Source organism: Sturnira hondurensis, unplaced genomic scaffold (genome assembly GCF_014824575.4).
Source record: "Sturnira hondurensis isolate 20B ecotype Veracruz unplaced genomic scaffold, ASM1482457v3 Scaffold0014384, whole genome shotgun sequence".
In the NCBI taxonomy this organism is placed as follows: Eukaryota; Metazoa; Chordata; class Mammalia; order Chiroptera; family Phyllostomidae; genus Sturnira; species Sturnira hondurensis.
Window position 1 is genome coordinate 1,995,093 of NW_028087015.1, and position 26,636 is coordinate 2,021,728.

Below are 26,636 nucleotides of genomic sequence, written 5' to 3' on the forward strand. Positions count from 1 at the left end.
TACTACAGGCTTCCAGGCAATGTCCATGCCTACACTCAGGCATTCAGAAAGCCCTACTCTTTTTCTGAGTCCCACGTGAAAACCCAGCAGCTCCAGAAAGCCTTTTCTGATAGCCACTCACATGTCCCCCTGGGTTCAAAATCAACCATACCATGTTGTTACCATACAAGTTACTATGTCTCTGCTTTGCTTCTTTGCTAGTTGCGTTACATTCTTGAAGGTAAGAACCAAATCCTGCAAGTTATAGTCCTCCATGCCTAACACACGGCTGAATACATGACAGACAATCAAAACTAAATATAACTGTACAGGCACATAACAGTGCAGACATTCTATACCAAAGACCATTTGGTCTTGACCCCTTATGTAGCAAAATGGGAAAAGAATTCTGGAAAAGTTGAACGAGGATTACCTAATATCCATGATAAGAGTAATCACGATTAAAGGCAGCTATTCTATAATTTGTCTGGGACTGCGTAACTGCCTGCCTGCACAGTAAGAAGTTTTTAGGCATTATCTCTTTTATTCCTCAAAACACCTGATGAGGTGGATATTACTTTCTTCCCCATTTTCAGATAAGGGAAACGGAGGCTTTCTCAGGGTGATTAAGTAATTGGCCCAGCTCTGGCTGGCATAGCTCAGTGGATTGAGCGCAGGCTGCTAACCAAACGGTTGCAGGTTCGACTCCCAGTCAGGGCACATGCCTGGGTTGTGGGCCAGGTCCCCAGCAGGGGCCACATGAGAGGCAACCACACATTGATGTTTCTCTCTCTCTCTTTCTCTCTCCTTTCCCCTCTCTAAAAATAAAAATAAAGATCTTTTTTAAAAAAAGTAATTGGCCCAAAGTCACAGGTAATGAGTTTCAGATATGAGATGCATGGCCATTTTAGCGGGGATCAAAGGGAACTTGTAGATGGATGATGTAAAAACAAAACCCATAAGCAACCTCAAATTTTTCTAATAGAAATGGCTCACCTCTAAAAGCCTTTGTAAAAAAGTTTACATGGTACAACTTTTAAGTGACTAAAATAATTCCAGAATAATTATGGCAACCAGTCTTTCCAATCTCTACCCCATCTTTCTACATCCTTAAATAGTAACAAGTATTACATCCTCCAAAAAGGAAGAAATTATTCTTTAACACTTGAAAGTCCTCGGACTAGGAAGGTGTTAATTACCATCCAGTAACTCATTGCATAATAAGGCTAAAAATGTAGTTATTTTGAAGCCTATCCTCGTAGTGCTTAAAAATCAACCTATTTTCTTTTGCAACTACAGACAGAAACACAATTCCATGATTTCCACTGCCTTCACTCTACACCATCTTTGCGACTATGAACTCTGGTCAAATGCAGCTGCTTGTCCCCTCTGAACATGGGGTTTCTGAGATCTCAAAGACATGTACTCTTGAGATAGGTAAAAATGAAAAAAAAAAAAGATCAATCCTAAAAGGTTTATAGTGGTGAGAAGAGAAAACCATCTGCTCTGAGATAGCTCTGGGCTTGTATTCACAGCAGGGGAGCCCAAGCTTTATAAGCCTTGTTCTCATTAGGAAAAGGTAGAGAAATCACTTAGAATTCGTTTAAAGGATTTTGCAAACCCTATGGCCTACTGAAACAATGTGTTTTAGAATTATACGTAGGTTTTTGGTAGTTGGATTATCTGTCCACTTGGGTAGTGTACTTTGTTTTCATTTGTTTTTCTAAGAGGATAAAATGTTACAACACTTTTTGGTTTTGAAGTTTATTAGATGCTCTGTCTACCACTATTTACTCTCATAGCTCAACGCTTCAATACAATCTTTACGAACCTATTTATTCTGGCTCAGCAAAGCTTCCAATGAAAAATGACAGCTCATCTAGAATAAATCTTCATCATCCTTTTGGAATGAAATGCCAGGAGATTTGAAAATGAATCCTTGGTACACTCGGGTCCTCCTCCGTCCACCTCCTGTCTCCCCAGATCGTGTCCCTCATGCTCCCATCTCAAATTGATTTTTACTTAACAGAGGCCTTTACCAGCTTCACAAATAACTGCTCTGTGGTCTTTGAACTGTCATTTCTATTGCCTGTTTTGCTTCATTCTTTGTTCATTTGCTGTGTTACAGCAATCACACTGGGGGACAGACAGGTGACCATATTTCCAAAGTGAAAGACACTTAAAAATTCCCTGTGGACAAATGTAGCCAATTAGATGTACATTAGGTACCTCTGGTTCCCCCTAGTTCTGTACTCTTATTCAAATAAAACAGTTTTAAAAGCTTGTTTTTCTATACTCAAAGCACAAAAGGCTTTCTAAGACTAAGAAAAAATCAGGGTGAAAAAAAAAGCTACTCCTTGTGCAGAAAACAAACCCTTATCTCTGGTCTATATTTTCCCCATAGTTTTAAAGTAACTCAGTTTTAAAAATCAACTCCCACTGAAGACACTGATCTTAGATTGCATAGTAATCATGCTTTGCCGAGTAATGACAAACGATGGCTTATGTGGAGGGATGTTAGGATTAAGAAATGCCACCCAAAAATCTCACACTGAGGGTAAAGTATCTAGTTATAAGTGTCCTTGATGAAAAGAAAAAATAATTCCATAATTTAATTAAGAAAACATTTCCTATATTCTCCTCATCTTATGGGCGAGAAAACCTAGAGCACTAGGGGCTCAGCTCAGTGTTATACGGCTCCCCAAGCCACAGAGCTGGTTTATAACAAAGCCCGCTGTCCCGCCCAGTCTTATGTATTTTCCCCACCATTCTCTATGGCTACAGAGAAACTAAATGTTTCTACTTGCTTACACTTCTTTCAAGATTGTGCAATGCCAACTCTTAACAAAATCCATGTTTTCATAAGATTTGGCAGTTTGCCATAAATTATTCCAGACCCCCAGCACATGGGCACCTAGAACTTGCAAAAGTTCTTTACCACAGTTCAGGTTATTGACCTGAAAATAACACAGTGCAGATACCAAACCAATGTGCTTAGAACAAAAGGTCACTGGCGACCCAGATGCACATTTCCTTGTTACTGTCTGGGTAACACATCTGCACAGCAAGCCGGTACCCCCCGCCTCCCGCCCTTTGGTCACTGCGCGTAGTATTAGAAAAGCTTTTTAGGCCCTTCTCAGATTTCTACAATTGCAGTATTTTGGGGAGCACAGGACCTGACCTTTAAATTTTATTTGGTAATGGGGTTGAACCTATTTACCCAGCACATGAAGACACCAGACATCTTTAGAGCAGTTTCATGAGTTCCTCTGAGAGTTTCCATCTAGAAAAAGAAGCCATGGTTCTCAGTCACCACAACATGGGACAACAGAAAGGCTCTCACCACCAACAGAAGAAAAACAGCCAACTTGCAGTGTAATCTGTAACACTGCATGGCGGGGCACAGTAGTTCTGAAAATGCCAAGGCAGAAGGCAATGAATACAGAAAAAGGGGAAAGGAGGAGCAAAGGCACATGCCAAGTCAAGCCCTTAAAAGAGCACCGATGGAGAGGTGCACACTGGGCGTAGCAGTGGTCGGGCTTCACCACGTGTCAGTGCCTCATTAGTTCAAGTCTGGGAGGGGGGCGGCCCAGGAGAACCTGCTGTGCGCTGCACTGTGCTCTGCGCTAGCAAAGTCCACATCTTACATAATGAAACCATCTGACTTACTCAAAGCTGGTTCATTTTCCCCCCTCACACACCAACAGAACTTTCACAACTTCACAAGGATCCTGAGCCAAAATGAGGTGTCTGAAGCTCAGGGCAGGGAGGGGCAGGGGGGGAGAGCGACACGCTCTAGACACTTAAGAAATGTAACAAAGAGTTACATTGGCATTGATTTTCTAATACTTCCGCACAGGTAACTTAACACAGTTGGCCCCTGACCAACACGGGTTTAAACTGCATGGCTCCAATTATAGGATTTTTTTTCAATAAATAACTACAAACCTATTTTCTCTTATGATTTTCTTAATAACATTTTATTTTCTCTACATTACTTTATTATAGGAATATAATATGTAAAACATATAACAAGCAAAATACCATACTTTTGTTTGCACACTACACTGCCATGTATTATGCGCACCCATGTTTTTTGGCCCAAACTTTCAGGAAAAAATATTTCTTTTTAATATTTAATTCAATTTTTATCTATTTATATTTAGATACTTGGGTTTTTTGCATTATAAAGAAATTTTAGGATTTATTTTTGAATAGATTATGGCACAATAAATTTTATGTAACAAATAATTACAAAACACAAGAACAGAGACAAGGTATTTCAGGTACTATCCATGTACAATGCACACCCCTATTTTTTCCTCAAAAATGTGGGCAAAAAACTGCACATTACACATGGGAAAATATTATATCTGTTAATCAACCATTTATGTTATTAATAAGTTTTCCAGTCAACAGTAGGCTGTTAGTAGTTAAGTTTGGGGGAGTCAAATTTCCATATGGATTTTTGACTGGGGGGAATGGGGTCAGCACTCCTAGCCCCCGTGTTGTTCAAGGGTCAACTGCCTCATGTATTAGTTAAAACTGTACCCTAAATGGAGTCAGTGGGCCCACTCCGAACCGACTGCCCCAGGTAGCCAACTAGCATCGTATCAGAGGAATCCCTGTCTCAGTCAGCACCGGAGGTTTTCATAACTGATGCACTGAAATGGCTTTTCTTTGCTGAAATCAAAATCCGTGGCTTAATAGTCCTCAGAATGGATATTTGATAGAGGTTTTCATTGTTGAAACAAGATGAATTGGCAAAATTGTTTTAGAGATAAGTCTTCATCCTTGCATGAAGAAGGGCCTAAGAATCTAGGGAGGCCTGTAGCAACTTTCCTCCTTGGACTGGTACCCAAGGCCCAGCTACTCCAAGGGCCATCTGCCCAGCAGTTGGGTCCAAGGAGCACTGTTGTGGGATGCACTCACTTTAAAGGGGAGAGAATCCCACCTCTGGGAAGTTGTCATGTTTTCGCCCTTGAGTGGAACTTTCCAAATAGGTTTGATGAGAGCACTTACAAGGCCAGAGAGCAAGGAATTCACTGAGTGTATAGGACAGACTGCAGGTACGCTTGGTGCCTGTTTGCTAATAAATGTTTGCTTAACAAAAGTACGTACACAGCAGAACTGACCTACGACTTCCTAGTGCTGTGTGGGATTGGCAAACCCTGGCCCACTTTTCCATGGCTATTGCTACATGTCACCAGAACGTAAGCGTTGGACATGGCCAAACTGACTTGAGACTGCTCTCAACAAATCCATAACAATGTGTAACACACACGACTGCTGCCCTGGAGCTGACCCACGGCAGCTATTAAACACAGCCATTATTCTTAATTAGCGATACTGAGCTTTCCACGAAACACATTATATTTGAAAACAAAGGTAAGAATCAAAATGATTAGCTTAATTATTTTGCTACATATTACTAGTGTTTACGTCCATTGTATCTATATGGTGGGAAAATTATAAACAGCACTCTGCTGAACACCCCTCCCCAGCTCTGAGTCCCGTTTCCTCACACGGCTACTTGAAACTGGCCGTGGTGGGAGTCCTCACAGAACAGAAGCCAGCAAATGCTACCCCCAGCAGGGCTGGTTTGTTCCCGGGGCTGGCTGGTACACATGCACCAGAACTCCACTGGGGTGGATGGTCTTGAATTAACAGAGAAGACTTTTTGCCTCCTTAGAGGCCTTCACATACATCAACATAAATAAAACCCCACATGCCCACTTTCCCCAGGGCAACCACATACATGGCCTTGGCTCACCCACCGTCGGGCGACAGGACACACTCACTTTTGAAGCAGCGGGGTCCACTAGTCTCTGGCGATGTCGGGCTGAGTTGAAATGGCTCTTCAGAGGCTGCCCTTCCTGACAGGGAATGAAGATGGGGATGAACGAGAGGTGGGAAGGGAGTAGTGGGGCATGGGATGGTGGGGAAATGGCCAGAAAAGGGAGAGGGACAGTGTTTAACAGCACTGTACTTTGTCTGTTTGGCTAAAATCTAATCGTAAAAACACACACATTTACCCCACCAAAGCTCTTGCCACGTGTGGTCGTTTTGTTAAAAACAGCCTTGTATATGCAGATGTGTACTAAAGTCAGACACAGCTCAGTCGTAGACATTTCCCCCCAGATCTTTATTTTTCTATTATCTGATATTGTCTCTAATGACATCTCAAAGATAAGGGAATCTGGAACATGATGTCCCAGCCCAGGAAGTCCATCTCCCACGAGCAGGAGAAGGCAGTGGGGGGCATTCGCAGAGTGAGCCCTGTCACACACATGGATATCAGAAACATGATGTGGAAATCACAGTCTTCCTTAAAACCATGAACAAAATCTCCTGCCTTGGAAGCTGCTCTCTCCACCATCCTGGCAGAATTCCTGGTGTCTGGCAGCTGCCAAGATCTCTGTCCCTAAATGCAATTAAGTTTTCTTGTTTCAAACAGAGATTTGGCACTAAGTTCATAACCTAAACTCTGTGAAAGGCCAGTCCAGCCCTGCAGATTTCCCTGTGCGTGTGTGACCCATGGACCACACAGAAAGACGCAGGACCTCCCCTTACTCAACCCACGCTAAAGATGCACACACACAGACCAGCGCGACACAAAACAAAACAGAAAATGACACAAGGAATGCTGTTTCAACAGGGAAATTTGGAACAGGGATCTCCATAAATCGTATAGGGTGTTTCACTTCTCCACCTTTCAAAGTTGGACAACAGTAAATAAGAATTGAAGAAGCAAGCAGGACCCACTGTGAGCACAGAATCTAGGGACGGGGAGATGAAGGCAACAGAGACATGTTTCAGAAATTCTCACGCGTGTTTAAAACCACTGGTGCAAGCGAGAGACTACACATGGAGCAAAATGGCCCTCAGATGAGTGTTCGCATTTGCTTGCTGTGTGTTGACAGAGGAAAAAAACGTCTACTTAGCTAAAAATGCAATGTCTATATTATAATACTTAAGCATTCCTTTCCTCTGCTAGGAATAACAGCTCTATTACTTTTAAGACAGGAATCAATCACACCTACTTGAATTGCCAACAATCACTGCTTCGGTGTCCAAAGTATAATGCTTACCTTTCAAAAAGGAAATGTCATAAGTAGCAGATTACAAGTCAGGATTATATTTTTCCTAGTAACTATCCTGCCAGCATGCATTCTTTCCCTACCCTCTTCTAAAAGAATAAAAACAAAAAGTTCAAGGATAGAGTCCTAAAACTCAGCTGACCTAGAAAATGTACCACGGCTTTAACATCAGAAATTATACTCATTAATTCACTGAATACTTGGCAAAACAAAAAGCAACAGAAAACTGAGCACATAACTTCAATACAATCAATAGTTTTTACATGAGAAATAGCTTTAAAAAAAAAAACACATAGATTTGGCTTGACCTGAAAAGTCTCCTTTACATTTAGTGGTTTATCAGAAAGTGGTTTTTAGGCTTTTCATTCCCTAAAAAAAAAGTCAGATGTAAATAAATGGTTATCCTCATTAACATATCTGGAGAACTGTCCACCCTCATTAAAGTCCCTCTGGAACTACTGCAACCCATTTAAAAGTTCCAGCTCACAGTGCCAGGTTCCTACTCTTCAGAAAAAGAAATTAATTTCAGTGTTAAATACACAATTACCGTCAATGTGCAAATTAACTAAATAAAATGTTATTTTATTTTAATTAGCTAACTGTACCATGAACTCAGCAGGGGACAGATATTGATATTAAACCTAGACTCCGAATCTCCACACAGCATGTGGAGGCTTGGAGGGCTGGTTTACAGAGAGCACACACATCCATCACAGGGAACAGAGGGGGTGGCCAGGTGTTTGAATCCTGGTCTCCATTTGTATTTCCTTTATTATCATGTACAATAAAACTGTAATAGTCGGCTCTTGATGAACAAATAGGTCTATGAAACTATCAATATATTTACACAGATTCCAGTAACACATCTTAATAGAAACCAAAGAACAGCCTGGAGAATTAATGTCATGTTAATGAATTGCCTATGGAGGGAAAAGAAAGGAATTGTGAACAGCTCAGAGCAAGTTTTTCTCCATATGACTCATATCCCAAATTAATCTCAATTTTCAATAAGATGGCCACATTATATTTTATCATTGAAAAAAAAGTTGGTGGCAGTTAGTTGGTCACATGCTCTCAAGTTCGTTTGATGACACCAAGGCGCTGTGAAAAGGTGTTTGTAGCAGGCCCTAGACAGGAACCTTCGAAAAGAATGTAATTCATTAGACGCTGGATGTGACTGCTACCTTCCTTTAGAGACCTTCATTTATTAACAGCTTTTTCTTTCCCTCTGCAGTCTCGTTGCAGGCCAGATTCCCTGACACGTTCTGGGAAGGGACACACAACACTCCGTGGGGCACAGTCAGCTCTGTCAGTTCAATTATGAAACCCTTTACATTCTTACAAAAGCAAACAGGGCCCTCATGCAGCAAACTGCAGGGAACCCAAGTCCCTATATAACAAATTTGTACGTAGAGTTTTCTGTGTTCAAGAAAAATGTTAAATCCTATCACACAGGCCAACATTAAAAACAAAATTTGTGACTTAATTTCCTTTTCCCAAAGTCTCAGTCCCCAAAATCCATCTCTCCTCCTAAATGACAGCTTTCATTCCAATTGTGGTGTCCCTCCTTCCTGACTGAGACCTCAGCCTCCTGGTAGCAGTTACCTCCTGCCAAACACTGTCAACATCAGCAAAATAACAGATTAAATACTTGGACGGGCCCCACAGGGCTCTTCAAGTGAATGGCTTATTTATTTACATATGCAGATAGGGCTCCTTAACTATAAGCAGACTGGGTGGAGGGAGAACTGGATTTCTCACTATTACTTTCATGGAAACAAAAGCACATTATATTGCTAAGGTCAACTTAACTAGAATCATTTTGCTGGGGTAACTACCACTAATAAAAGTACAGCCTTCAGTTATATAAATAAACTATTAAAGATAGCAAAAGTTGACATGTATATAATTTGGAAACTTAAAGAGACATATTTCACCTCCATGCTTAATGATTTCATCAAGCAGTCTCCTGTTAAATATCCTGGCTAACTCTGTTTGACCTGCCTTGGAGATCCTCAGAGACTCTGGCCCACCCAATTTATGGGCCCACCCAAGCTGCTTTTCCATATGAATGGCTGGTCTTGGCTCATGCTGCACAATTTCCTAAATCCTCTCAAACAAGCAACTGCTGGCTGCAGTGATCCCCAGGCCCAGCTCTAGCAGCAGCCACACCACATTCACATCTTCGCTTCTTCTGGGAATCTCCAAGCCCAGTACAAGTAGCAGCTACCTTGGATTACTTTATAGCTTAGGCAGGTGGCTCCAGGCAAAACACAGGAGGGGCTGACCTTGGCCTGCACCACCCAGGAAACCCCAGGGCCAGCACACCCAGTGAATAGCTACAGACTGTGTTGGAGCACCACCACCCTGCCCCTGCACAGCTGATCCTCCACAGAGGGCAGAGGATGGGGATCAGTGGTCACAGCCAGTCCTTGCAGCTCACTGGCCTGGGTTAATCCCTCCTGTTGACTTGCCAACAGCAACCAAGGCTCAACTACAAGACAAGGGTGTACTCAGCCCACATGAAGGGTGCACCTTGAATGATAGGATGCACAGCTTGGGTGATAGGGGAGGCTGTGCCACTGGACCCTACATTATGTAGCAGGACACCTACTACATTAGGCCATTCTATCAAGACAGAGCATCAAAACAATACTACCTGGTACACAGAAACAAACACAGAGAGGCTGCAAAAATGAAGAGGCAAAAAAACATGGCCCAAACGAAAGAACAGATCAAAACTCCAGAAAAAGAGCTAAATAAAACAGATATAAGCAATCTATCTGATGCAGAGTTCAAAACACTGGTAACAACTATACTCAAGAAACTAGTACGGACCTCAACAGCATAAAAAAAATCTAGTCAGAAACAAAGGATATACTAATTGAAATAACGAACAGTTTACAGGGAAACAGCAGTACAGTGGATGAAGTTAAGAATCAAATCAATGATTTGGAACATAAGAAACCAAAAGAAAACAACTACAGAACAACAAAAAGAAAAAACAATCCCCCCCAAAAATGAGGATAGTATAAACAGCCTCCAGGACAACATCAAGAAGTCCAACATTCACATCACAGGGGTGCCAGAAGGAGAAGAGAAAGAGCAAGAAATTGGAAATCTATTTGTATAATAGTGAAAGAAAACTCCCTTAATTTGATGAAGGAAATACACATGCAAGTCCAAGAAGCACAGGGAGTCCCAAACAAGATGGATGCAAAGAGGCCACTCTGAGACACATATAATTAAAACGCCAAGGTTAAAGATAAAGAGAGAATCTTAAAAGCAACAAGAGAAAAGAAGTTAGTTACTTGCAGGGATTTCTCATAAAAAAAATGTCAGCTGATTTCTCAAGAGAAACCTTGCAGGCTAGAAAGCATTAGCAAGAAATATTCAAAGTCATGAAAAGCAAGGATCTACAGCTAAGATTGTTCTACCCAGCAACGCTACCATTGAGAATTGAAGGGCAGATAAATAGCTTCCCAGACAAGAAAAAATAATTCAAGGAGTACCTCATCACCAAAGCATTATTATATGAAATGTTAAAGGGACTTATTTAAGAAAAAGAAGATAAGAACTCTGAACAACAGAATGGCAAAAAAAAAATGTATCTATCAACAACTGAACCTAAAAAACAAACTAAGCAAACAAGAAAAACAGAAACAAAAACATGGATACAGGGAACGTTTTGATGGCTGACAGATAAGAGGGGTATGTGGGGGAATGGATGAACGGGGGAGGGAATTAAGAAGTGCAAATATGTAGTTACAGAATAGCCATAGGAATATAAAGGAGAGCATAGGAAATGGAAAAGCCAAAGAAATTATACACATGACTCACAAATATGAACAATGATGTGGGGATTGCCTGAAGGAGTGGGTGGTGTTGGGAGGAGGGGGGCAAAGGACAACTGTTACCATGATCAAAAATATAATTAAAAAATAAATCTATCATTAGCCCTTTCCAGCCTAGAGATTTTAACATAAGAAATAAGAAGAAGAAGAAGAAAAAAAGAGAAAAAGCTCATAGTTGTTACAAGGGCTTCTAGACTTCTTCTTAAAAGTTCATTCAAAACAGTTTTAATTCTGAAAAGAGTTACATGTATTCTCAGATAAAAATGCAATTTTCACCCAACTCTGAAACATCCCTTTGTCTGTAATAAATATATTTCACCCCTAATTGAAGTTCTTAATATACAGTATACATTAATACAACAAAGCTCTCACAAACAGGCTGAGTGACGGGGCACCTGTATATCAATAAAGCAATCTAGGACCATGCGAAGCCAGAAGACATTGTTTGAAAGAATTTATAAGCTTAGGAGCTTTAACAGTTACCAAGCGCATCAAAACAGGAATCGGAAACCCAAATGAGTAAGGAAGAAAAGTGCCATTAGGAAGATAGACCATATTTCCAGTGATAACATCACAGGCTTCTAGAACCCATGGAACTAATCACACAATAACTTATGAAACCTTCATAATTAATGACATGGTAAAAGGAAAAGCACATCATTTTTTCTTGTCTCCTTTCAAACGTAGGTTTTTCAACCGGGCTCAAGAGGAGAGTCCCCAAAACTGGTCCTGGGAAGGGACCTCCTCACCTCTGAGTGCTAACCTGGAGAGTGGCTTCCTAACTTTTCTCCGTGAGAAACAGTTTACATCAGGAAGCTGCAGTCGCCAATACCACCAGCCATGTATTTTATTCGCTGATCTAGTCTAGTGCCTTCTTAAAGAAATGCTGATCCCTACCCGCAAAATGGGCGATCTGACCTGAAGTTAAAATCACACCAAGGGAGAAGTTCTCACACAGTGATAACATGGGAATCACCCAGAAACTCCTTACAAATGCTCCAAGTTGCATCACAGACTTCGGTCGCTCACTTAGTAATTTTTCTCATTTCCATATACTTTGCAGACTAGGACACTAGGACATCTACCGCAAATGCTATTCTTAACTATTTTCTTTGAAACGATTTCTCCATTTTGCACAATCTTAAATATTTCAACTTTTAATGACGGCCTAAGTAATCACATCTTGAAATCACAGCTTTGTGGGGCCAGTAACATTTTCTCTAATATGTACTAAGGTAAGCATGTTGAACACTATATAAAACTACATGTGTGCTGACTAGAGTCACCTGTGTGTGTCCAGTGGTGTCTGTACAATGCCGGTGGCAGGCAAGGGCAATGAACAGCCCAGGTTCTGTGGTTTCGTGGGGGTTTTCGGGGGGAGGGGTCACCATAAGCCAGCATTTATGATTCTGCCATGACATCTCTCCCTCAATTCTAAATGCTTACTCTGAGATGTCAAACAGAGATTGCAAACATCACATGTCCACGACCCAATTCCTGACCTTTGCCCCCAAATCCACCCTCCTCAGCAATGTCCAGGAAAGGGCACCCCCATTCATTCACCCAGTTGCTGTGGCCAGTGACCTGAGAGTCAGTTTTGCTGATTGTTTCTTAATCTCAGTTCCCCCATCGCCCTACATTCACCCCTATCCAATCCACCAGCAAATCCTACTGATTTTAACTGCATAGTATATTTCAAATTCGACCACTCTTACTTTTACCATCATCAACCTCATCTAAGCCATTTGTCTGTATTAGTTTGCTTGGGCCACCATCACAAAATATCACCCACTGGCTGGTGTAAATAACGGGATTTTATTGTCTCACAGTTCTAGAGGATAGAAGTCTAAAATCAGGGGGTCGGCAGGGTAGGTTCCTTCTGAGGGCTGTGACGGTTAAGAACTGTCCCAGGCCCCTCTCCTCGGCCTCTGGATGGCTATCCACTCCATGTCAATTAACATAATCTCTCCTCTATGTGTGTCTGTCTCTGTGTCCAAATGTCCTCTTACTATAAAGACACCGGTTATACTGGATTAGAGACCACCACAAAAAGTTCCTTTTAACTTATAAAGACCATATCTGCAAGTTAGGTCACTTTCTGAAGCACAGGGGTTAAGACTTCTACGTATTTGCAGGGGAGACACGATTCAACCCACAACATCGTCCAACTCCTCTAGACTCCAGCAGTCACGTCACATGTCTCTTCTGCTTCTTTCGCTTCCCAAAGAGTCTATGCTCCCAACAGCAGACAAAGCACCCTAATAAGTCCCGTGCCTCCACACCCTCCAGTGCCTTTCTCTTCCACTGACCCAAAATCATTCCAGCGCCTGTAAAGCATGGAACACTCCCTCCCTAGCCCTTGTCTGAATCCCCACTGCTACCCCTGACTCCTCACTCCACGCTGACCACACAGATCTTTGTGCTGTTCCCAGAGCTCTTCCAGCACATTCCGGCTCAGGGCTGTGGTTCCCTTCACTGTAAGACATTCCTTTAAAGTATTTTTGCAAAGCATGCTCATTGACTTCATTAGGAATGCTCAAACGCCCCCTCCCCAAAGGGGTCCTTCACCACCCTCTTTCCTCTTGTCCTCCTCTACTTCAAAACAGTTATTACTACCTCACATGACTCAGTATTAGCATGTAGGCCTCAGACATGTTGTACATGTAGGTCTTTATCTTTTTATTTCTTTTGGGGGTGGCCTTTTGCATTTTTATTTTTTTAGCTTTATTTTGTTTTCTATCACGGCTGTCCCAGTCTTTCTGCCATGGCTCCTCCCTACCCCCACTCCCACGGTCAGTCCCCACCCCGCTGTCCACATCCGTGGGTCATTTATGCACGCACCGCAAGACCAGGAGCTTGGTCTGGTTTGTTCTCCGTTTGCCATTTGGTGGATGCTGAGTAAATAATTATCAAACCAATAAATGACACCAACATATGTATGATGTGTAATCACACTTGCTCCTCCATTCCTAGTGGTTCAGGTTCCACAGGCATTAGTGCTGGCAAAGAAGGAAAAGGAGCAGGTCCTTCACCACCCTAGGCCAGAGGAGGCAAAGGGAAGGAACTCCTTCCAGAACCTGAAACATCTGGGTTTAGCAGTGACCTGACAGGTGCCCTTACTGTCAGAGAGCACTCAGCCAGCCTGTGCTAACACAGCAGGAAGGCAGCCGGAGAACGAGGACTTCTGTTATATTCCCTGTGCTCCCTCCTGCCGGCCAACCTCCGGCTCCCCACTGGGCTGAACCCAGCCAGACACCAGAGGGCATGGGGCCCTTTGATGCAGGTCCTAAGGTGGAGGTGAGTAGAGGGAGAAAGGAATAAAGAAAAAGAGAAGGTGGAGAGGGGTGGAAGGGAAAGGGAAGCGGGGAAAGGGAGAGGGAGGGAGGGAGAGGGAGGGAGGGAGAGGGAGAGAGGCAGGGAAAGAAGGAAAAGGGGGAGGGAGGGGGAAGGAGGGGGAAGATGCAAAGTGGTCTGGAGGTCAAAAAGAAGGGACCAGGCACCCAAAGATCACTGAGCAGAAGTTAACTGCAGCAACCACAGGAACCACTCTCCTTTTCTCGTCTGTGTTTGGTCCCAATCGCTGAAGCAGCATGTGTGGTTCCACCTGAAAACTGCCCTTGCTGCACTGAATCGAGGCGCACATTGGCACCAAGCACAGTGGGCGTGGCGTGCCTGATGAGAGCCCAGGGGGGCAGAGAGCGGAGGAGCCACACTTTTCTTCTCTGGGTCTGGCTTCCCAGAAACGCTGAACTAGATACTACCTGGGAAGCACCACATATTAACAATGGGTTTTTTTCTGTTTTCAAGGCTCCACATGAATGTCATTTTGGTACATCTGTAGTATCAAGTCAAAAGAAAATCCTGGGATTGGATTTCTGATGAAATTCTTGCTTTGAATTCAAATTTACGTCCCAACCCTGGTACATATCAATTTGCTTTTGAAAAGTAGTCAACGTTAGGAAAGCAGAAAAGCCAGTCTGCACAGAATCTACCAAGACACCACGGAGAAGGTAGCTCTGGCACTCGCTGCGGTTCAGCAGGCAAAGGAGCCCTCACCAAGGGCCAGAGCCCCGTCCCCTCCCCCACCTTCCCCACGACGGCAGCATCCCTGTCTGTACAGTGATGTATTTGGAGTTTTAAAATTCCAAGACCCTTTGTGATAGGTAGCTCAGTATGGTGAAGATCGAAAATATTCAGGATACCCTGTTTTAAAAATGAGTGAATTCAACTATTGAGCTCATGCCATAGTTCAAATTTCTGGTAGGTTTCACAGTATGTGTGTTCTAGGAATCATAGTGTTGACTTACTATTCAGGAAATGTCTATGTTTACTGCTGTTCATAAAGTAATGTTTGGGCCCCAAACTACACCATACCCGTCAGTCATTGATCCTTTGTTAGAGCATTTCAGAACATCATATATTGATTTAAATTGATGAATTTTATGTCAAACACCAGTTAACATATTTTACCATAGGCAATAAGTTTATGGATGTAATTACTGAGTTGAGCTCCAAAAAACACAGCACAATTATACTGTAGCACATATGTCAACCTACTTAAGTCACTCCACTTCAGAAAAAAAATCTAATATCACATGCCACACTCTTTTTAATGAGAAAAACGAAAGGACAGCTAAATTAAGAAAACCAATTTTCCACAGGAAAATCTGGAGGGGGGATTTAAAGGTATACCAGTTTTCTGAAGGCAAAATAAAATTTTTAACATAGCTCTGAGTTGTACCCAAAGCAAACCATTGCCAGCAAGCAATATGGCTCTGATAATTAGATTTATCGGGGTTAAAACTGAGCACAGGGAGGTAGTACCCTCCTCAGAGCTGTTTTGATTTGTTTCGTCTGTGTGATCAGGCATCAAGGAAAACAGCCAGAGTCCCGGAAAGGGGAGGAAGCCTGGCTTTGCAGATGAGGGTAGGATGCTCTCCACTCACTCACCTCTCTTTCATCTTGCAGTTGCGAAACAGAATAAGCTCCTGCATACACACCCCAACCATAATGACAACACTGGACACCTGCTACCGCACTGCTAACCCACAAGACGATGGCAATGATGTCTTTCACCACAACCAGGATCACTATAAATTCTTGGGTGACGTATATAGGCGAAAGGTCATCTTGTTACTCCCTCTCATTGATAAGGAGCTTAGAAGACATGAACCTTTCAGACAGGTACAAGTAAAACCATCCTCACGCTCACAGTGCGCTGCTGTAATTCCACCCTACCAGCTAACCAAAGCAGACCTTTATATGGAGAACGTAAAAATGGTCACTGTAGCTTCCCCACAGTAGTTCCACTGCTAGGCTTGCCTTGTAAAGTACACGCAGTATGCAAGGCACTCTGTCATCATGGAAAAGGTCCAAAATACTCACAGGATGTCTGCATCTGTAAAATGGGGGTAGTGACAGCTATGGCAATAGGGGTATAAGATAAAATAACACCTATGCAACATTCAGCACATGCCTGGCAATATCAAGGCGGCTCATAGTAACTGCTGGTTTATACACGACACCCCCAACACTGACCCACTTCACACTTCTAGTAACAAACTACATGCAACTGATTTTGTGAGGATTTGGAGCATTTTCTACATTTGTGAATGAACCCAGTAAGAGAGCCTAGGCCCAAACTGGGAGTTTCAGGCTTTGTGAAGACAATGCCTGGCTCAGGTCCCCTGTTCTAACATTGAACAACAGCAAAAAATCACACGTAACAAAAGCATACAAGAGGAACCTGTCGTTACAAGGCAATGCCTGGGCCAACTAACCTCTTCTAAAACAACTGAGCAGTGACAACGGACTAGCAGCAGATGGCTGCGTAGCCCGGCTCCGAGCACCAGGCCCAGCACTGCCTTTGGTGAGCCGCCAGGCCTGCATCCTGACTGCATCCTCCGAGCGCCGCTGTCCCCGGTGACACGGTGACTTTCCCATGCTGCCAGGGCCCTTCCACTCTGTCCCAGACGTCTGCCCAGGGGAATGCAAAACAGGAAGGAAACAGGCTACACAATCAATGAACCAGGGAATTTTTTTAATTTTTCTATTTTTTAAGTGAGAGGATGGGGAAGTTGGGGGGGGGAGTGCCGAAGCCTGGGGATGGAATGAGGGCAGATGACAGAAAGAAGCAGGAAGTGTTGGGAAGAAAAACAAGAAAGGCTGCTGACGAAAAAGACTCCAGCAAAAAAGGAAAAGGTGTTCCTTGCCAAGAAAAATGTGCTAATCTTATGCAGCTGAAAGAGATATTTAAAGAAACATCGTAAGACTTTTGTCTTTAACTCCTTAATACGTAATCTTAAAGGAATACTTAACCCTAAACACTCCTAGAGGAATAAGGGTTATTCTGAGACTACCGGCTATGTACCTCACTTCTCCAAATGTGAACATTTTTTGTTTTGTTTTGTTTTATTTTTTATCCTCTTTATTTCTTTTTGCCCTGCTGCATGTACACTATTTTTTTACATTCAATATTATTTTATGGTTTCATGGGTACGGCATAGTGGCCAACCCCACACTTTTGAAAGTATTCCCCCGGTGTTTCTGGTACCCACCGGGCACCATACCAATTCATCACAATACTATTGACAAGGTTCCCTGTGCTGTACTTCACATCCCTGTGACTGTTCTGTAACTACCAGCCTGCGCTTCTCCATCCCTGCGCCTTTTTCACCAGCCGCCCACCCCCGCCCTCATCTGGCAGTTGTCAGTCTGTTCCCCATATCCATGAGTCTATTTCTGTTTTGTTTGTTCATTTCTATTATTCTTTAGATTCACATATAAGTGAGACTACATGGTATTTGTCTTTCTTTGTCTGACTTATTCCACTTATAACACCTGCTAGGGTCCACCCATGCTGTCACAAGTGGTAAGATTCCATTCTTTTTCACAGCTGAGTAACGCCCCATGGTATATATGTACTACCACTCTTTAACTAGTCTGTTGAAGAGAAGTTGGGTTGCTTCCAGAGCTTGACTATTGTAAATAATACTACGATAAACACAAGGGTGGATATACTCTTTAGAATTAGTGTCTTGGGCTTCTTCAGATATATATTCAGAAGTGGAATTGCTGAGTCATGTGGAAGATGAACATCTCTTCTTGTACAACAGTAAAAAACCAGGGTAGCAGATTTTATTGTCTCAATCAAATTGCAAGGGCCAAAGAGAAGAGTAAATATTCTTCTGAGTTTTTAAATAAGTAACAGTTAATAGCACTTACAGTGTGCTAGGTACTGTTGTACATTACATATATCAACCACTTTAGTCCTTAAAGTAGCTTTACAAAATGAGCACTATCATTGTCCCCATTTTACAGATCAGAAAATAAAGGTATAGCCATTTAAAAATGTGCCTTGGGTCACAGAGTTGGTAAGAAATGGAGCCAAGATTCAAATTGAGGAAGACTGGCCACCAAATCAATGCTTGCAACCCCTACCCCTAGGTACCCCTCACCATTCCTAACTGATCCATAACAATACACATTGAATCACATTTTTAAGGTAGCTGATCAACTTGGCTTTTTAATCCCAGTGACCTTAATGTGCTAAGATATTTTATTAAAAAGACATGCAAATATTGATTTGGGGGCTTCCAGCTAAGATGGAGGCATAGGTGGAAACACTGTGCCTCCTCGCACAACCAAATTAAGGACAACAAAAATTTAGAAACAAAAACACAATCAGAACAGACAGAAAATTGAACTGTACAGAAGTCCAACAACCATTCAACCAGACCAGTAAAAGGGGTGAAGTCGGCAGCTGGTGGAGAGGGGCTGCGGCAGGGAAGGTGGTGGCTGCCAGACCCAGGAGCGCAGGCATCGTGGGACTGACTGCGGACACACATTCGCATGTAGATGAACCAGGGAAAAACAGGCAGCAAGACAGACTGCGCAACCTAGGGCTCCAGTGAGGGGAATTAAAGCCTAAAAGCACCGATTGAAAAGGTGCCGGGAGAGACTCTCAGACTCACAGGAGGGTCATTAGAGAGACCCACAGGGCCCTAGAATGTACACAAGCCCACCCACCTGGGAACCAGCACCAGAAAAGCCCAGTTTGCTTGTGGGAAGTGGCAGAAGGGACTGAAATACGAGAGGGAGTGGAACAAGCACCATTGATCCCTTCCGAACCCCGCCCCCAGTGCCACAACCCAGAGACTGGGTTGCCCCACCGTGGTGAACACCTAAGGCTCTGCCCCTCGCTATGTAACAGGTGCAACCTGACCAAAAATTGCTCAAACAGAACAAGTCAAAGCCCAAGAGCCAATACTTTTAAGCAACCAAGAGATAGCCAACCTATTAGATGCACAGCTCAAAACACTAGTGATCAGGATGCTCACAGAACTGCTTGATTTTGGTCACAAATTAGATGAAAAAATGAAGGCTATGCTAAAGTGAAATGAAGGAAAATGCACAGAAAACCAATAGTGATGGAAAGGAAACTGGGACTCAAATCAAGGGAGTGGACCAGAAGGAAGAAAGAAACAACCAAACAGAAAAGAAGGAAGAAACAAGAATTCAAAAACATGAGGAGAGGTGTAGGAACCTCCAGGACAGCTTTAAACATTCCAACATCCGAATTATAGGGGTACCAGAAGGGGAAGAGAAAGAGCAACAAGTGGAAAACTTATTTGAACAAATAATAAAGGATAACGTCTCCACTCTGGCAAAGGAAATAGACTTCCAGGAAGTCCAGGAAGCTCAGAAAGGCCCAAAGAAGGTGGACCCAAAGAGGAACACACCAAGGCACATCACAATTACATTAGCCAAGATTAAAATGAAAGAGAGAATCCTAGAAGCAGCAAGAGATAAGGGGACAGTCACCTACAAAGGAGTACCCATCAGACTGTCAGCGGATTTCTCAAAAGAGACCTTACAGGCAAGAAGGGGCTGGAAAGAAGTATTCCAAGTCACGAAATCCAAAGACCTACAGCCAAGATTGCTTTATCCAGCAAAACTTTCATTTAGAATGGAAGGACAGATAAAGTGCCTCTCAGATAAGGTCAAGTTCAAGGAGTTTATCATCACCAAGCCCTTATTATATGAAATGTTAAAGGGACTTATCTAAGAAAAAGAAGATAAAAAATATGAAAGGACAGCAAACTCATAGTTATTAACAACCACACCTAAAACAAAAGCAAACTAAGCAGACAGGTAGATCAGGAGCAGAACCATAGAAATGAAGATCACATGGAGGATTAGCAACAGGGGAGTGGGAGGAGGAGAAGGGGGGAGAAGGTACAGAGAATAAGTAGCATAGACGGTGGGGAGAAAAAAGACAGGGGGAGGGCAAGAGTAGTGTGGGAAATATAGAATCTAAAGAACTTTTGACATATGGACATGAACTAAAGGGGCAGAATGTGGGTGGGAGGGGGTGTGCAGGATGGAGGGGAATGAAGGGGAGAAATGGGACAACTGTAACAGCATAATCAATAAAAAATATTTTTAAATAAGACACGCAAATATCTACTAAAACCAAAACCAAAAACCAAAAACTTGATGCACAGTTGTCTAACTCCAAGAGAGCTGTGAAGGTGGGAGGGAGCGTGGACGAGGAAACAAAGCCCTGGGACAAGTTTTCAGTCTTGTTATATTTATTATGTTTAACATTGTTTTCTCGTTCTGCTGTTCAACTGCTTTCATTAAAAATACTATCTGCAGAAAAATGACCATACATAAACATTTTTTAATTCTAAATGTCAGGAATACACAGGGGTTTGGTGTATCATCCCCTATATTTTTTGATATTTTATGAATGTTTCAAATTTTTAAAAGACCACATTTTACAGCTGGTCATATAACATGTTACTGTGACTCTTGTTCTAGGTCAATACTTAAAACACAATCAAAAGATCTGCCTGCAATAAATATGGGCATAAGGGCTGTCTGAGTCAAAAACAGATAAAAAGAAAATCAGACTTAAAATCAGGAAGGCAATCAGTCAGTGTGTGTCCTTCTGATAAAGACAATGCACAGGAATCTAATCTTTTCCTCCAGACAAGGCAGTGACATTGACTGGCGCATGTGAGGGCAATTAGTAACTCTTCAAAACTGAGATCAATCTCTCACCTTCCCTTCCTTCAAGAGGAAAAAGTAAACTGAAATAACAAAACTCTTCCAGAAACTACTGCACAAAATCATTTATCCGTTCAAACTCTAGGTAAAGATCAACCAGGTTTTTGACCTCCCTCCCTTTCCCACTCGGATCTGTGAGGCCCACCTGTGCTCCCACCCGTGATCAGGCTTCAGGCCCTGGTGCAGGCGGAGCACACAGCATGGGCAGCCTGCACCTCGTTGCCCAAGGTCCCTCACTCCCCCTCTGACATCAGCCTCAGCTGCAGCAAACTGGGTCCAAGCTGGTGCTAACAGTGTCCCATCTCAATCACACCCATTATGCATTTTTCTATGGCTGCCCCTGGCATTCTCCAAGACCAGGGGAACCTGCAAGGCCCAGAGTGAGGAGGAGTTAACTTCTCTGGGACAACCTTCCCTTAATGGGGGACAGTAACCACCAAAGAACTGAGGTCCTTGTTCCCACCACCTGCAAGGAGCTGAACCCTACCAACACCCACCACAGGAACCCTGGGCAGTTCCTCCCCCAGCCCAGCACTGAGATGTTCCAGCCAGTACCTTGATTTTAGCCTTGAGAGATATCTTGAGCCACATCACCCAGCTGTACCTGGATTCCTGCCCCACAAAAACAATGCTATAATAAATGTCTGCTGTCCAAAGCAGCTACAATTTGAGATAATTTCTTGTGCAGCCACAGCTAACCAATGTACACATGCACCGTGATAAAATGTCACCACCATCATGGACAAGAGTCTGGATAGAGCACAGCCGACGTCAAATTCTAGCTCTTTCCTGTATCTATTCATTCAAGAAGCACTTACTATGTGATAGGCCATGTGGATACAAAAGCTAACTTCAAAGAGATACTGACCTCTTGAAAAAAGGCAAGCTTGCAAAATTTTTTGGCAAACTTGTTCATGCAACTTCAGTAACTTATTTTAAACTATGACTTACTATAAATGTTTAATGTCTGCTGACTCTATAAGTAGTTTATTAAATATATAATTAAACGCCTTTGCTATATTAATGCATTTTGTGTTCAATGCAAAATACATAAAGGGTTGTTCCATCTGCTCAAAAAGTTATATATTTAGAAAAGAATTCTGATTTTCTTCGCTACAAAAATTCTTACAGGAATTAGGCCTTTTCCTTCCATTCATTCAAAAAACTATTCCCACAGGCAGAAAACTCACGGAGCAGTGATGTGGAAAACTTTATGTCCAAACATTCTGTAACATTTTCCAACTCAACTACTTAGAAGTCTATACTCTCCTCTTACTCTCTAAGGAGACCCAGTAAGCACTGTGCAAACCCAGGGTAAACATTCAAACATCCCTGACCAACATGACTTATATGAGACTTCCATCTTTTTAAAAAAGATTTTGTTTATTTATTTTTAAAGAGAGGAAAAGAGAGAAACATCAATGTGTGGTTGCCTTTCATGTGGCCCCCACTGGAGACATGGCCCACAACCCAGGCATGTGCCCTGACTGGGAAGCGAACCGGCGGGTCTTTGGTTGGTAGCCCATGCTCAATCCACTGAGCTATACCAGCCAGGGCTGAGACTTCCATCTTTTGTAGCAGAACTTCTTTTCACATGATACCAACTGGAAAAAAAACAGATAAAAGTAGGAACATCCTCTTGCTTATTCATAAACATTTCTTTAGTTCTACCTGTTTGTTTTTAAAAATACCATCAGCTTTCCCACAGTATCACAAACAATTCTAGAAAAACTTAAAATAAATATGAACATTTGGAATAAACAGAAAAAGAAAGATAAAGGGAAATGATTTTTTTGAACATGCACAGGCACTATAGGAAATATTAAAGAGACTTATTTAAGAAAGAGAAGATCAAAATTATGAATAATAAAATGGCAATAGATGTATATCTACCAACAATTGAGTCTAAAAAACAAACTAAGCAAACAAGAACAGAAGGTTTTGGGTACCTGATCATGGATACAGAGAACATTTTGCTGGTTGCCATATGGGAGGGGTGTGGGGAAATGGTGGAGAGGTGAGGGGATTGAGAAGTACAAATAAGTAGTTACAGAACAGCCATGAGGCTGTAACGGACAGTACAGCCAAAGAACTTGTATGCATGACCCATGGACTTGAACAGTGGTGTGTGCATTGCCCAAGGGAGTGGAAAATGCTGTGTGGAAGGGGGCAAAGAGGGAAGAATTGGGACAACTATAATAGCATAATTGATAAAATACAATGTTAAAAGAACATACACAGTCACACTTGGACTTAGCAAACCCTATGACTATAATAATTAAACTTATCCCAGAGAGAATGTTAACTAAATTATCACACTGGTTATACAGCTTTTTCAAACATGCCTTTATTCTCTTCCCGTTCCTGTGATTATCATTAACCAGCCATGGCTTGAACAAATGTCAACTTTCATTAGAAGCAATACCATGACTGCCCACCAGTCATGGCATAAGGCCACAGCATACAGAATTCAGAACAGAGGTGGGGGAATCACAGAAGAACTTGAGACATATTAACCCACCTCTTAGACTCCCTTTGGTCTTCAAGCAGGGGATGCTGCCTGCTGTGCCACTGTGAAGACAGTACTGCCCACATAACCCTTTACTCACTCACCAAAAGGAAGGTAATGGGATTTCTTTATAGGGAGGAGAGAAGATAGTTTATACCTTATTAGGGTGTCTTTTGAAGAATGCTAACACATACATATACAACTTTTGTAAACTTACTATACACAATTGAAGTTTGTGAACTTGCCCTGGAATGCTGATCGTTACATAAAAAATTAGCCATTTTTCTAATTTTAGAAAAATAATGGATTTAAGCTATGCAAAATGTCTTTTAGCCCAACCACTTTGGAATGAGGCCAGAACACTGTACAGGGGATGAGAATAAATTGTGCAGCCAAAGAAATATAGGTTTGTATCCACACAGACAAGCTCTACATTGTCTTGGCAATTTATAGAACATCTCTGAGTCTCAGTTTCCTCTTCTATTAAATGGGTTAGTAATGCCTGACCACGTCATTTTGAGGATTAGAGCTAACACACATAAAGAGTCTCACAGAGCATCTAATATTTAGTTGGCACCTAATATACTATGAAAGGTTATTATTACATATTTTCAAAATATTTCACTGCATGTCCCTGGCTGGTATGGCTCAGTGGATTGAGCATGGGATGAGAACCAAAGGGTCTCTAGTTCGATTCCCAGTCAGGGCACATGCCTGAATTGTGGGCCAGGTCCCCAGTTGGGTTCACATGAGAGGCAACCACATATTGATGTTTCTCTCCCTTTCTTTCTCCCTCCCTCCTCCTCTCTCTGAAATAAATAAGTAAATAAAATCTTTTAAAAAATATTTCACTGCATTGAGCTGAACAGTACAACTGCTCATGGAAATCATCACTCATTAAACATAAGAGGAATTCAGCTGGTGTCAGATAACCTCTATGGACTATACAATAGGCGGAGCAGAGGAGGTCAAACCAGGTAATTCTCCAGAACCTCTTTAGCTCTAAAATAAACAACACAATGAAATTAGGTACCACTCAGCAAATCTTAAAACAGTTCAAAGTAAGGGTAGAGATGGCAACTGTTCTTAAATAGAATTTTTCCACATTTAATTAATGGCCACACACAACAGGAAATCTGCACCATGACAACACTGATACGAAGAGAGACTGGAGGGAGAGGAGTGCACCCACTGTAACAACCCAGTGCTATGTGGAGCCAATTAACATAAAAAGGGCTTTAGATGTGTAGGACAGGTTTTTAAAACATTAAGAAAATGGTGACTTTAAAGAGTCATTTCCCAAGGAATGAAAGAGACAGCAAAACTGAAACAGTATGTCACACAAATTAAACTGTCCTTTAAGAGCAACGGCCAGAAGAAAAAGAATGCATCGCAGGCTACTTGCAGCATCTTCATGGCTCTTGTCACGAGTGTTAAATTTTGCGTGACAAAAATTCGTAACCAACCGTTGGTTCAAATTGCCTGGCAGTCTAATCAATTAGACGGCGGCCCCTACCCACTCCCTCATTAAACCCCAGTGAACGGGATGCTCCGATGGCCTCTTTCTCTTCTCCAGGCCTGCCTGCTAGGTCTTTCCGCTGATAACATGTGGATAGTGAGACAAACAGAAAGACTGTGGTTCTTACACACATACACACACAAAAAAACTGGGCCAAGATGGAGTGCTGTACTCAAATCTCATTTGTTTTTACAATGATTTTAATGCATTCTAAATTGTTAAAGACTGACACCACCATCTATGGCGAAATATTCAGCCTGCACCGAGTATAAATACTGCCTAAGCAACCTCTACTGGCAAGAGAAACCCTCTCCCCATTCCAAAAGATTCTTCCCACTCAGATGCAATATTTTAAAAAAGCCTTAAAACGGGTTCTCTCTCTCTCTCCTTTTATATACAGTGTAGCTGGTACTCGTTGGCTTCAGAATCCACCAAACCCCCTACTCATTGCATTTTGATGAGAAAAAATGCTCCAGCACGTGGCGCTTGCTCACCACTCATCTCACTTGCTAATAGAATGTGTGTGACTCGTGATGCCGCCCCTCGAGAGAAAATGCTTCATCAATCGTTGCTTCCTCACCACTTGTCAGAACGAATTAATGATGAGGACCCAGGTACAACTGTCTATATTTTGAGGGCCTACTTTTGGAAGGAACCACACACACAAGTTTCAAAGGTTATACATAAGTTCTGTTTCGGGTTTCAAAAAAATGGAATTTGAATGCCTTTAAGCAGGACATGTGCTCTCCAGTTGGACCACAAGCCACACTACTCCATATTGCCCCTAGGGGGCTTTACACATGTACCATACGTTTCTAGCCCCTGGGGATATTTTAGTTTGCTTCACTTTCCTAAAATGTATAATTAAACAGTTAAAGAACACATATTTACTCAAAGTGTAGACAATGAGGGGTGGCCACCACTGAGGACAGGCTTTTACAATGAAGTTAAATTGGAAGATTCACTTCAGGATATTAATGAACTTTGTAAAATGGGATTATTTGTGCTAAGCAAGGACCACTTTCTTAGTTAAAAGTTATTGCAGGCATATTTCACTTTACTGACTGCACGAATGTTGCATTTTTATAAATCGATGGCAGGAGCCTCCACCAGCAAAAAGATTCCGACTCGCTCCACTGTGGTGCCGTGGAAGGCAGCCCGCACTATCTCCAAGGCATGCCTGGGTTTGGAAGTTCAAACACAGCCACAGAGAAGAACTCAAGCACTTGCTACACACAGGACAGCAGAGTGTACAGGCTATGAATGAAAACATTCTGACTTTGATATTTGCTGTTTCCGTAACTGCAGGTCAGTCACTTGGTTTCTTGGAGACATGGGGTTCTCAGAGGAAGGATGAAGGAGTGGAGCTAGAGTACATTGTTTAAGGTTTCTCCCTTGGACCTAAAATGCTGAGATCCTCTAACCCTAAGTACCTCAGGTGTTCACTGTTGAAGACGAATGGACACTTTTTTATTGGAAAGCTCTACCACACCTCAACCCTCAGCTCTGGGAGGAGTTACAGAGGCCGTGAATGGCACACCAGCCACAAGTCACTGTACCTGGTCCCGCAGTGACTCAGAGGATGTGCAGGGACAAGACTT

General features: G+C 42.4%; 1 protein-coding gene across 3 annotated transcripts in view; it reads right to left on the reverse strand.

Annotated features, from left to right (window-relative positions):
* MAST4 (microtubule associated serine/threonine kinase family member 4) overlaps window positions 1-26,636 on the reverse strand; it is a 539,757-nt gene that overhangs the window by 277,169 nt on the left and 235,952 nt on the right. For 2 of the 3 annotated variants that reach the window (XM_037062830.1, XM_037062828.1), the window contains exon 4: window positions 5,781-5,855. The exons of the other annotated variant lie outside the window; for it this stretch is intronic. In XM_037062830.1, coding sequence (XP_036918725.1) covers window positions 5,781-5,855 — 75 coding nt within the window. The remainder of the gene's footprint in view (window positions 1-5,780; window positions 5,856-26,636) is intronic. 3 annotated transcript variants of the gene reach the window in all.